The following is a 13,654-nucleotide window of genomic DNA, read 5'->3' as shown; positions in this document are numbered from 1 at the left end:
CCGGAGAGAGAAGCACCCAAAATAGAGAGAGGTGTCCCAGAGCCGCATCGCAGAGACCGGCGGTCCGGCTTTTTCCTTTTACAGATGAGGAAATGAAACCCAAGAAAGGTTAATTGAGTTGCCTGAGGTCACACATGTGATAAATGGCAGAGACAGTATTTGAACCCAGGCCCTCGGAATCCAAATTCTTCTCTCTTAAACTTAACTTAAAAAGTTAGTCTCTGCTTGCAGATTTCCAGCTAGGGGAAATCCAAGAGGTCTCAAGAGGCATAGGATTCCACTTTAGGATATCTCTAAAGGATAGGAAGTTTTTCCTAACTGTGGGCCTCCATTTCCCTTTCTGCAACTTCTCCTTAGTGCTTCTTCCAGGTTCTGCCCACTGAGGCCAAAAAGAATTAATCTAATCCTTCCACCCTTTTCCACTAAACAACCATGAAGTGGCATTAGTTCATAAGCACAGCCTTTTCTTATTGTTCAGCCTAGGGTGCAGGAAACTGGAGGGAAGAAGGCTCCTGAGAAGAAATAAAAGGACCAGAGAAGTAATGGCCTCCAACTAGGTCAATTCCTCTTTAAAACATCAGATGGCCCAATCCCTTTGGATAAAAAGGCCTTGGAACCAAAGGTCAACAGGATTTGAATGAAAGTCCAACTCGGATGGTGGAGATGTTTGGTAGGTAGCTGGACATAGAGGGCCAAAACTCAAGAAGAAAGATTGGGGATGGAGACATTGTCATCCAGAAGTGATAACTGAAGGTAAGTCTCCAGTGGAGAGAGCTAGTGTGGAGAGAGAACAGAAGATACCCAAGGACAGAGCCTATGGAGACACCTCCACTTCAGGGACAGGAGGAGGGAGATGAACCATTGGAGGAGAATGAGAGAAAGCTGTCATACAGACCAAGGAACCAAGATCATAGAACCAAAGGGAAAAGATGGCGTCAAGGTGTGATTAAGCTTATAAATTTGAGTATTCTTACAGCATCATTCCACTTGACTCTAAATCAACAAACCTTTTTTAATTATCTATTATATTCCAGGCACTGTATCCTAGGTTCTAGGGATACAAAGACTCTGCCCTTAGGAAACTTATATTCAATAAGCAAGTTCATATGTAAGTATATACAAAACAAATGGGAAGTACATGACCCTTTAATTTAGTTGGTATAGGGAACTCAAGATGAGGAAACTCTGTACCAGTGCACATTTGCACCTTCTGGACTTAAGAGATTTGTCTGGGACACTTTGAGGTTCAATGACCTGCCCCGGGGTCACATAGCCAGTATGTGTCAGAGACAGGATTTGAACCCAGCACTTCTTGACTCTGATGCCTGGCTCTCTAGCCACGATGCCTTGCTATTTCTCATACAAAATAGACATAACATGAAATAGTGGTTAGAGAAATGACGTGGCCTCAGAGTTGGAAAAACTTAGGTTCATGTGCTACCTCTGGCTGTGAGCTTAATCTCTCAGAGTTCTAAGCACTACCCTAAGAGTACACATTTCAGAGAAGGTAGATTGAGTTCCTTGCTGCTAGCTCCCTACGCTAATGAAATCATAGGGCTAGTCTTTATCCTTCATTAGGAGGCACCTGATCTGAGGGATCAGGAAAGGCCACCCTCATGAAGAACAGGGACCCTGCTATTATTTGTCATTGTAAACACACACACACACACACACACACACACACACACACACACACACAGCCTAGCTTCCAGGAGAGGCTAGATAAATGTCTGTAAGACTGAGTTGGATCCCATTTGTCAGACAGGCCCTTGTATTCGCAGGGCCCCACTCTAGCAAAGCCCAAGAGATACGCTCACAAAAAAATGGCTGCATAAAGGATTCGATTGTTCCCCTGCAGAAGGATCTCTTCCATTCCTTTAAAACCCGGTTCCTCAAGTACTGCTAGATGTTTACACAATATTACCTCCCTGGGGAGGGCACGCTGGCAGCCCATACAGAGAAATGCACTACTTGGAAGAGCCAGTCAACTGAAGATTCATTCGAAATTAAGATAAAGTCTCTCTGATGTCTCTTGCAGGGAAATTTGAGATATGTAACAATTTGGCTTATACACAACGTTCCAGGAACACATCTGTTGCACAAAGTGAGGCACACCTGCATCCCCCCCTCTCCTTTTTCCTTTCTTCTCTCTTCTCTACCTTCCTCCCTCCCGCCCTCTCTCTCCCCTCTCTCCTCTCACTCTCTCTCCCCTCTCTCCTCTCTCTCTCTCTCCCCTCTCTCCTCTCTCTCTCTCTCTCTCTCTCTCTCTCTCTTTCTCACACACACACACACACACACACAGAGCAGCACCACCAACACACTGGGTTCATTTCTGTCTGCATAGTATGTGCACAGCAGATACAATTAAATCTTCTATCCTCAATATCCACAAAACTGCCAGGACAGACCGGGGGCCCTCTGTGCCATGGCAGATAACCGAGTACTCCCCAGGCCTACATCTGCAATACACATGAATTAAGATTTTCCAAATAAAACGCTCCTTTTTTTAATGGGCCTGCCAGAGCCAGATTGGAAAATAATGAGCTTATGCAACCTGTGAGGGGCGGGTCCCTGGATTGAAGGGGGCCCAGGGGCAGCATCTCTGGGGCCAAAGAGCTCCACCCCACAGAACCCAGGGCCCTGGAAATACCAGGCACTCAACTGGAGGCATGAGATCCCCTCCCCTTCCCTCCTCCCATGCCCCATCATCCATTTCCAGACTACAGTCTACACGTGATTATGCATCAAAAAGATAGGAGAGCAGCAGTGTAGAAAATCCCAAATGGTGGATAATCCAAAAATCATTCCCTCTGGCTTGGGCACCTATTAGCTGATTTTTCCCACTAATAATACAGAATGACTTGCCCAGTTATATTTGGCAATGTCTAACTGACTTAGCTAGTCTGAATTCCCTGGCTGGAGGTGGGGGGGAAGGAAAGCACAAAAACTGTTTTCATGATGAAATCTGTCTCAAAGAATCCATATGAAGCATAAGCCACATATACTCAGAAAGAAGATCAAAGAGAAAAAGTTCTTATATATGCCAAAATACTCATAGAGACACTTTTGTGCTAGAAGCAAAGTAAATGCTCATTTACTGGGGAATGGCGGAAGAAATTGTGGTACCTGAATGTAATGGAACATCCCTGCACCATAAAAAATGATGACCACACAGAATACAGAGATGCGTAGAAAGACTTCTATGAACTGAATACAAAGTGAAGTAAACCATAAGGTAGAAAACAATAGATATCCTGACTACAACTACAAAGAGAAAGAACAGTAAGACAAAACTATAGTTGTAGTGACCAAGCTCCCCTAAGGGAAGAACTGAGAAAATTCATCTCCTTCCCTTCTTTGCAGACTATGGGAGGGGAGGGATGGAGGTGCTGTGGATGTGGAATATTGCATATACTATAATGCATTGGTTGGTTTTGCTAAGCTACTTTTTTTTTCCTTTCTAGTCTTTGTTATAAGGAGTGGCTTACTAGATGGTGGGGGGGATATTTTTGGAAATAAAGTCAATAGAAAAACAAAAGAAATCGATTCAAATAAAATTTACAAAGAAGGCTATGCATCAAGACAATTAAACACTGCATTTGTTCAATGCTTCCTTGCTTTCTAAAGCCCTTTGAAATGGATAAAGTCAATATTCTCCCTCATTTTGCAAATTGGGAAACTGAGGCACTGAATGGTTCAATGACTTCCTGGGATCTCACAACAAAGTTGTGAAAAGGCTTGAAAAGGCATCTACTAGACTGTCTGTCTGTCTGTCTCTCTCTGTCTCTCTGTCTCTCTCTCTCTCCAAAATGTCATTTTATTTCCCTGACAAACCCTGTATGGTACTCCATCAAATCCTCAAACTTGTTTGTTGGGTGGATATATTGCCTATCGAGAAAATGCATGCAAAAAAAAAATGAGGTACCATCTTCCTTAATAATGAAACTTGGAGAATAAAAGTCTAAAGAATGTCATGCTGATGCCCAGCCCCGTGAACTCCCACCCCTACCTCCCAGTGCCCAGATAGTTAACTTGCCACCAGCCAGGGAGAGACCCTGTCTCTTACATGCCCAAAAGGGTCCAGGTGGTTGTTGGTCAGTTTCAGCTTCTGGAAGGAGACCAGCTGCCGCATCCAGTGTGCCCCCGTAGCTGGAGAGTCTGGATGCACGTACAGTCTTCCTGGCATCGCAGGCTCTGCCTTTCCTGCCACCATCCTGCCAATACAGCAGTCCCCACATTAGGGATCCCCTGCCCCGAGTTAACTATTGGGTGCCAGCAAACCCCAGAGGGGACCCTGCTCCTAACCCACTTTGAACAAAACAGATCAGTCAATAAGTGTTTATTAAGCACTCACTATGTTCCAGGCACCAGGCTAAATGCTGGGGGTACAAAGAAAGGCAAAAAATATTCTCTGCCCTCGAAGAACTCACAGTCTAATGAACCAGGTTCATGAACTAACTGTCAGAAACTTGTCATATCAGAGGAGGTGATGTTTTGCCCTTTTATTGTCTTACTACATGTTTTTCTCCCAAGTAGGAGAGAATAGGAGGCCTATGGGATAGGTTTCCTGCACTGACACACATGATTGTTACTGATGCCCAAAGCTAGTGATAATTCAGATTACAAGCTTGCAGGGGAGCCAGAGAAGTTTCCAGAGACTTGTCCTCCAAGCTGGTCAGTGCTTGGCACTTGAACCTAAGTCCAGCTCCAAGACTTAACTCAGAATCAGATGGTTATAAGATGACAGTGGTGGAAGAAGATTTAGAAACCAGCTCATCCAATCTCCTTCTTTTGCAACTGGGGAAACTAAGGTTCAGAGAGGTTAAGTAACTTTCCCAAGGTTACATAAGGAAAAAGTAGTACATGATATCCCAGGTCTTCTTTCTATAAGCCAAGTGGTTTTTTCACTATGTCACATGCTTATTGAGAACAGAAAGAGAAATATCCCCCTGCCTCCACCTCTACCAATCCTATCTTCTCCTACTAGGGTCCTCCATTCACCCACTCACCCATTCTTACACACATACACATGCACACATACGTGCATGTTTGTACATATCTGTTTATATGTTGTGTCTCCCATCAGACTGTAGGTTCTTGAGGACAGGGACTATGTTTTTGCCTTTCTTTGTATTCCCAGTGCTTAGCACAGTGTCTGGCACATAGTAGGTGTTTAATAAATGCTCATTGACTTGATTTCTTGATTCAACTTGGCATGCATGCATGCACAGACAGGCATATTCAGGCACATACACGCTTCAAAAATTCAATTTATTTCCTTGGCAAATCCTACTGGGAATTCCCTCAAACTCAGGCTATACAGCTAGATGAAAACAACATTTGCTATGGGACCAGTCAAGAAAATGAATGGAATAAATGAGGCATTACCTGGAGAAAAGAGGCTGCTAACCTTGCCCTGAGCCCTGAGGGATGTAGGAGGTGTTCAATCATACATCCTGATGAGAAGCCACTACAGATTCAGCCCTCCTTCCCAACAAACTCTACCTAAGAGTTTTAGTAGTGAAGTCAAAATTCTTTACTACCCACTTGGTCAGAAACCATCACTCATCCTGGCTGAGTGGACTGGTGGCAATTTAAAAATATTACACAATTGGCTTCAGTTTTCCTCATCTGTAAAATAGTTCAGTCATTTTTTGGTCATGTTGGACTCTTTATGACTCCATTTGGGTTTTTTTTGGCAAAGATTCTCAGTTTGCCATTTCCTTCTCCGATACATTTTATAGATGAGGAAACTGAGGCAAACAGGGTTAAATGACTTATTCAGGCTCACACAGTAAATGTCTGAGGCCACATTTGAAGTCATGAAGATGGGTCTTCTGACTCCAGATCCAGCGCTATTCGCACTGTGGAGCCACCTAACTGCCCATAAAATGGAGAGGTTAGACTAAATAGCTTCTGACATCACTTCCGGGTCTAGTTATACACCTGGGTCGGAGGACCTGGGTTCACTTCTGCTGTGACTCTTACTTTTGACAAGTCCCTACCTTTCTCTGAGCCTCAGTTTCCTTTGAATGTGAAGATGTTGAATGAAAGTGAAAATGAAGGTGTTGCAAAGAGCATTGAATTTGAAGACATGGAACTTGTATCTGAATCCCAGGATTACAATTTACTACTTATCTGACCTTAGGAAAGCCTCAGCCTCTCTGGTCCCCAATTTATTCAGTTATAAAATGCAGAATTGGACTACATGACCTCTGACTTCTGACCCTGACAGCTCTATATTTATGACCCTCTATCTCCATGACCTTGAAGATCCTTACCAGCTCCAAATCCATCTACATCCTTAGACTTAAAGGTGGGGAAACTGAGTCAGAGCAAAGGAGCAGGTCTAAAAGTAGAACTCTTTCCAACCCAGGTGGATTTTACTTTGTTTTGGGAAATAAAAAGGGACATGAGGAAATAAAGATTGAGTGGACAAAAACCGGTATGTGTCAGTTGTAAATGATGAGATTTCCTAATGAAAGCCATTTCCATCCTTTTCTCCAGTCTTAGGTAGCTAGTGTCAGCATCTCCTGTCCTATCCCTGGCTTTCCTTTCCCTCACAAGCCTCTACCACCCTCCAAGTGCCCTTCACTTAGCCCTGGATCGTATGATTGTGGGACTCGAAACCTACTGCTAGTCTAAATATCATTCCCACCCCTATTCTGACCCTACGTCTTTTCTTAGAGTAGCCAAAAAGATAGAGTTGAATATACTCTCCCTCGCCCTCCCCATCTCTGGTGAACAGGGGCAGACTAGGAGTAAAGAGGCCAAAAGTGAGGGAAAGGGAAGAAGGAGCAAAGGACTGTGGGTAATTCAGACAGAATAGTCAGGAACTCACTGTAGTCCCTATCAGTTCAAAGAGGAGATAACACAACTGGGGTTAGGACTGGGTAATGCAGAGAGGGTCTCTGGTCTCTTACCATTTGTTATCACAGAATTTATATCGGTGGTCATCTGCTGGGACGATGTCAATCAGCAAAATGTACTTGGTCTTGGGGTTCATGCCTGTGACCTTCACCTTGTAGCTGGGGAACATTCTCCTAGGAGAAAGTCAAAGGGAGACATGTGAGGAGGCAGGTAGAGAATGGGGAATGGAGGATGATGATGATGAATGTAGAGCTTTAGGAAGAATGAAATGGGAAAGGGAGAAAAGGACTGGGAGGTCTTTGAGGAAGGCATGCTTACATGATCTTCCAAAATCACTTGCATGCCCATCTCCCAGAGATACAGCTTCCAATGGCCGGGAACAGCCAATTGAAGCACAGAGTCCAGGCTAGGAGGGATGGAATGTCAGATGCCAAGTTTATGGGTCTCAGACTTATCTGAATTCTGGAGGACTTCAGGGGGGATGGAGTGGAGCAGATGACCTTGAAGTCCTCTCCCAGACCCAGGGAAAGGTTTAGGGCTCATCTTTGCTCTCAGGGCCACTGTGAAAACTCTTAGATCACACTAATCTTTGTGCCTACAGACAACTCTCAATTATCTACATGAATGTAAGAAACAGCAGTTAACTACCTGTGTGACCCTGAGCAAGTCACTCAACTCCAACTGCCTTCAAAAAAAAAAGAAAGAGAAAGAAAAGGAAAGAAAAAGAAACAGCAGCCTAACTTAACACACCAGAGGGTAATCGTTTCAAAATTTCTATTTAGTTTCGAAATATATGAAACACACACAGGGGTCTAAGCCTATGTCAACTCCCTCCAAACATTCAAATCAATGATTAAGTTATAAGTTATAGTCTTAGAGAGTTGCCAGAGACAAGAAGAGGTTCTGTGACCTGCCCGTGGTAGCATAGCTAGTATGTGTCAGAGGCAGAATTTGAATTCAGGTCTTCCAGATTCTAGGTCCAGCCTTCTATCCACTTCACCACCTAGCTGCCTTTCAATACCTTATGCCATGCTGCTTCTCATGAAATTACACACATACACACAGGGAAGGATAAAGACTGGACCTATGATTTTGTTGGGATAGGGAATTCCTGGATGAGAAAACTCCCTCCATCAATGCAGGTCAGAATGTGCTCAACAACTTATAGTCTTAATGAATTGCCCAAGGATACAGAGATTGACTGATTTATCCTGGGTCACACAGGCAGTATGTGATAAGGCTGGTCTTCTGGACTCTGAGACCAGATTTCTAGCCACTACATCAGGCTGCAATAGATAGATAGATAGAGAGAGAGATAGATAGAGAGATAGGTAAACAGATGTTGGATAGATGATAGATGGATAGATAGATAGTAGATGATGGATAGATGGTAGATAGATAACAGATGGATGGATAAATTGATGATAGAGAGGTAATAGATGGACAATTGATAGAGATATGTATATTTACATATGCATATGTATATATTTAAAGTAGATTAATATTCCCAATTATATTTTGTTCAGACCAACATGAAAATGGTTATACCTTCCCTTAACATGGATATATGGAAAGACAAGGAAAGCAGCCTTACTAACCAGAGTTTGAAGGAAGGGGTCACATGTCTGCCCAAGATTTTAAACTTGCCACAAATGATGTATGAAGCATCAGCAGTGGGCTGGATTGAATGGTTCTGGCCACCTCTTCCCCTACTCCTCCATCTCTACTCCAAGCTCCCTGGAGTGAATAGGGAACCAGAATCATTCTTGGAAGCTTATGTAGACAAAAGCTGTGTGGATCTGGGGGATCAGGACATTATTATCAGGTAGTTGACACCCTGAGCAGTTATCTGAGCTCCAGAGGACCCATTTCCTTCTTTGACTCATGAAAGGGAATCTTTTCTTTCACTCTGTCTGCAATTTCACATCTTTGATGTCCCACCCAGGGCCATGGGCAGCCAAGGCCCAGTTCTACAGACACGAGAAACTCACCTCCTTTTCTGCACCCCCCCATACACACTGTGTTATCAATGGACAAAAAGAACCACCTATTTCCTGGAGTAACCCAGGCTGTTGGCTTTGGTATGTCTAGCTGCCTGGACTTCCAAAAACAACACAGAAGGCTGAGCAGGCTACTTGGTGAGGATAGAAAGCAAGGATGGACCAAACATGATGGGTGCTGGGTCTGCTGCCAGGGCCTTTGGGGAGACCACATGGAAGGGCTAGAGGGAAAACTGGACAGAGGAAAAGTAATCATACTGGACCTATAACCAGTGCTGTGCCAGTGTAGACAGAGTAAGTGAGCTTCAATGGTTGTGGAAAGAGAAGAAAGAGAGATGAAGTTCCAATTACAAGCCTAGGAACTTTGAAAAAGACATCTAAGAATTTGTCTCAGATGTCAATCAAAAGTATTTTAACATGTGTAGACTGTTAGCCCCCCTCATCCCCATGCTCAGAGTGAGAGGAAGTGTGTGGGGCATCCCTAATGTCTACTTTTGTTTCAAGCTCAGACACACCCTAGCACTGGGGTGTTCTCAGATGCACATCTGGGAACCTAGAGTTGCTTCTGCTCTGAGCTCCTCCTATGGTGGTCTAGGGGTATATAAAGTTGAAGCTGGAGTGGGGATTGGAAGGGACAAATGGCTGAATGGAGAGGGGAAGCTGTACCCATTCTCTGAAGGGAAAAGAAAGGGATCTTGCTGTCTTTTGGGCCACCATTTTGTATTCACGTGGGGAGAGACACACAAAATGGAGTCAGATCCAGCTGTGCTCAGGCCTCAGCCCCCTGCACCAATGCCCTGCACACATTCCAGATGTTTCCCACGTAATTAGTCTGGGCAGCAGCAGTCGGGGGTGGGGGGGTATTGCTCTGAGCCATTGTACATTCAGACTCTAAGTTGGGTTGGGGGAGGGAAGTTGCCCCTTCCCTCTTTAGTTTTCCAAATCCCCAGTAGGCACCTGTACAAACATGGGACCCTCCTCAGTCAACCCAGGACCTGCTCCTACTTCTGGGACAGAGAGAGGAGAAAAGAGGGGAAATAGGAAAAAAAATGGCAAGCCTTCCTCTAGCGTCCTTTGCTAAGAAGGCCTCTGGAATGACCTGGAAGGATTAGCTGTAAGGAGGCCTGTGGAATGGGTTTGTTGAACTTCGGAAGAAGGAAATGAGACAACCCAAAGGTACTCTCTGGAAAAGGCCTGCAGCAGCATCTGTCTAGATCCCTCCCTCCCACTGTTCTTGCTACACCTCATCTCAGCTGCTAAAGCGTCCAGGCTGACTTCACTAAGTGCTTTTTAAAAGGCATTTAAAGAGCTGGGGCTCCAGCCTGGCCAGTGTACCAGGGATGGATGTGTCTGCCTTCAGAGTGTCCTGTGACTAGGGCCCCTTCAATAAATACATGGAGCCACAGGACGATAACGTATACACATGAAATTCTTGACTGATAACAGCCCCAGAGAGGTGTCGCTGGACTCAGGCTCCAGGAATGAAGGCTTTCTCTGGCCTCTCCCCGTCTACCTCAATTCCTCTCTTCCTACACCAGCATTGTCCAGGGCTTAGTGGGGGATCCTTGCCAGTGTCCCCTTCTGGAATATCCAGGAGAAGGGGGAGTAAGGAAGGCTGATGAAAGATCTGAAAACCATATTCATGCAATGTGGGAGTGGAGAGGGAGGGGAGGGAGCTGGATATCACACCCTGCTTCCACAGTAGAAACAGATTCCTTATTCTCCTAGTAGAATCCAATCAAGGAAACAACTCTATATCCTATCCCACATCTATGTGGTGGGGAGGCAAAGGAAGAAGGGGAAGGTAGTACAGGAGAAAGTATGTTTCCCAGAAGTACAGTCAGGGTCATGATTCTCCCCTCCATCCTCTGCCAGTTTTTTTTTCTGGTTAGGGAATGAATGTGACCCCTAATAAACAGATAAATGCCAATGAAAGAGGTCTCTGTGGGGAGGATTTGCTTTGGACACCTCCACATGCTGCATTAATCTGCTTTTGATAGCTAAGTCAGACAAACCCTCTCCCAACCTATTCTTGCTTTGACTGAGATGGGGAAATGGTGCTGTTGAAAGGGGTATAGTTCGTATGCCTGCCTGCCTCTAAGTCTCATTGCTGGTATCAATTTTTATTTTGGATAGAGACTATAGCCAGAGGGAACTTCCTAGACATGAAAACTTTACAATGCCTGACGTACCTTCAAATGTGAGAAAATGGTTATTAAGATTTCCTGAACTTGGGATTAAAAGACCTCAATTCGAATTCCAACTCTTACCTGATGTTGGACTAGTCATTTAACTGCAGAAGGAATCTGTAGGTTTCACCAGATTTCCAAAGGGGTCCCTAATATAAAAAGGTTAAGAACCCCTGTCCTAGATCATTTCTTTTCTTTTTTCTTCTTTCTTTCTCACTAGTTTTTCCTTCCTTCCTTTTCTCTCCCTCCCTCTCTTCCTTCATTCGTCTCTGTCTCTGTCCCTCTCTCTTTCTCTGTTTGTCTCTCTCAGTCTATCTCTCTCCAGATAGAAATTATATTGGATGATCTCCCAACTCTTACTTGATCTTGGACAAATCACTTCATTTTTTTTCTGTGCCTCAGTTTCCACATCTATAAAATTAAGAATTTAGGCTAGATGTTCTCCAGGCTCTCTTTCAGCTTTAAAATTCCATAATCTAGAATAATCTACTAGCCTCCTTCCAATGAGGGAGAGTTAATTACCAGAGTGTAAAGGACCTTATTTCTATTTAACCCCAATACCTTGGCTTCTGATTCCCATTTCTTTCTCATCATTCCCTGTCCCAGTAGCTGGTGGCTCCTTGGTAGAAGGCAGTTTGGAAAAGGCCTCAGTAGGGAGAGGATACTTTAGTTGGAATGAGAAGGCAATTAAAGTGATGTTCAGACTATTCCAGGGACTTCCCCAATCCCCCAAAGTTAAGGCCAGGAATTTCTGGGAAGCCACCCTATTTGTTTCAGTTTCATCATCTGTAAAATGAACTGGATAAGGAAATGGCAAATCTTTCCAGTATCTTTGCCAAGAAAACCCCCAAAAGGGGGGTCCCAAAGAGTTGGACACAACTGAAAAATGTCTAAACAACAACTAGGAGCTAGAGTCTACAATCCCTTTCTGACTTTTAAGTCAGAGAGAGCTAGTCACTGACTAGTATATTTTCTGGGTAGACTGACCATGCTGAGGAAGGAATTCAAAGGTGGTAGAAACAGCTGGGAATGAGAAGGCCTGGGTTCTCCTCTATTCTTTCACCAATCTGAAGTAAGGAACTTTCCTACTCTGAGCCTCAGTTTTCTAAACTGTCATATGGGGATAATAATATTCATGCTACATGTTTCGCAGGCTACCATGAGGCCCAAAGATCATGTGTGATCCTCAAAAGTGTTACTTTTACTTATGCCTTATGAGATGCACCCAAATTCCCCAGACCAAGAGGGAATGAACAGGAAGCTCACTGTCTCAGGGTGAGGAAAAGAGGGAAGGAGGTTAAATCATCCAGCAGATGTTCTAACAGGAAGAATACTGGTGGGATTTTCTCTCCAATGGACCTAGCCTCAAGAAAAAGCTCCTCCTCTTTCCCAAGCCCCCTTCCATCTGGGCAGATGGAGTACTTCCCTCTGCACCATAACCAAAACTGCCCAGTCAGGAGCATAAACAAGCGAATCCAGGCCCAGGAAGGAGATGAAAGCTGGGCTCTCCCCTCTGATCACCAAACAGGCTCCTAAGATGAGTGAGTAGTGCTGACGAGCACAGGGGCCTTTATCTATTTCATGTTCACAAATGGTTTTAGAATGACCTGCTAAAATAAGCTTCCTTGAGGCCTCCGTGGCAGCAGTTGAGGGGGAGAAGAGGTCAGGTGGGCATTTGGGCAATACATTTCACAGCTGCAAATAGAAAAGGCCACTTTGTATGCTGAGGCTGCCAGAGGGCAAGAAGGGTAGGATTCTCTTGGCAATCCTTAAGCCAGAACTGGGGGGAATGATGACAACATGGCCACCATAAAGGATTTAGAAAAGCACAGAACCCTAGAGTAGTAAGGAACTTCAGAGGTGATCTGATTTAACTCCTACCTGGAGAGGGAAAGATTGAGAGAGACAGAAAAAAAAAAGAGAGACAGAGGAAGGAAGGAAGGAAGGAAGGAAGGAATGAAGGAAGGAAGGAAGGAAGGAAGGAAGGAAGGAAGGAAGGAAAAGCCAGAGAGAAAGGAAGAAGAGAAAAGAAAAGAAATTATCCAAGACAGGGGGTCTTAACTTTTTCATTCTAGGGACCCCTTGGATGTCTGGCAAAGCCTAAAGATCCCTTCTCAGAATAATTTTTTCAAAACTCAAAACTGAAGGAAATGTGAAATTTCAGGTTAGTCAAAACAAAGGTATAATTCACCCCCCCCAATCTATGAGGTCCATGGACCCCAGGATAAAAACCATTGCTCTGAGGCACTTTTCACTGACTTGCATAAAGAAGCTATTATCGACGAATCCATTTTCCTTCATACTCAGTTCCTAGAATCACAATCATCTCCCCAAACCTCCTGATTCTCCTTTCTCCTCATTCTACCAGCTAATATCCCTATATAAGTACCCAGAGAGACCCCAAAAACCACCAAACTTTCATTTTAAACCTTTTCTTTCAGAAATAACTCAGCTGTGAAAACAACCACTGACCAGGGTGCCAGAACCTGAAAGAAACCACGCTGATTGGGGTTTGGAGTAGGTGAGCTTATGTATAGGTGAGATTATATAGGATTTTAAAGTTTGCAAGCATTATACATACATGATCTCATTTCA

The 13,654-nt window shown here is 44.1% G+C and overlaps 1 protein-coding gene across 2 annotated transcripts in view; it reads right to left on the bottom strand.

Annotated features, from left to right (window-relative positions):
- The window catches only part of TBX4 (T-box 4), a 50,091-nt gene that overhangs the window by 22,979 nt on the left and 13,458 nt on the right, over nt 1-13,654 (bottom strand). For both annotated transcript variants that reach the window (XM_027870498.1, XM_027870499.1), the window contains exons 4-5: nt 6,924-7,043; nt 4,067-4,214 (exon numbers count right to left, since the gene is read on the bottom strand). In XM_027870498.1, coding sequence (XP_027726299.1) covers nt 4,067-4,214; nt 6,924-7,043 — 268 coding nt within the window. The remainder of the gene's footprint in view (nt 1-4,066; nt 4,215-6,923; nt 7,044-13,654) is intronic.

Source organism: Vombatus ursinus, unplaced genomic scaffold (assembly GCF_900497805.2).
Source record: "Vombatus ursinus unplaced genomic scaffold, bare-nosed wombat genome assembly UNPS02014797.1, whole genome shotgun sequence".
Lineage (NCBI taxonomy): Eukaryota > Metazoa > Chordata > Mammalia > Diprotodontia > Vombatidae > Vombatus > Vombatus ursinus.
Note: the sequence above shows the minus strand (reverse complement) of the source record. Positions and strands in the feature narration are given on the sequence as shown.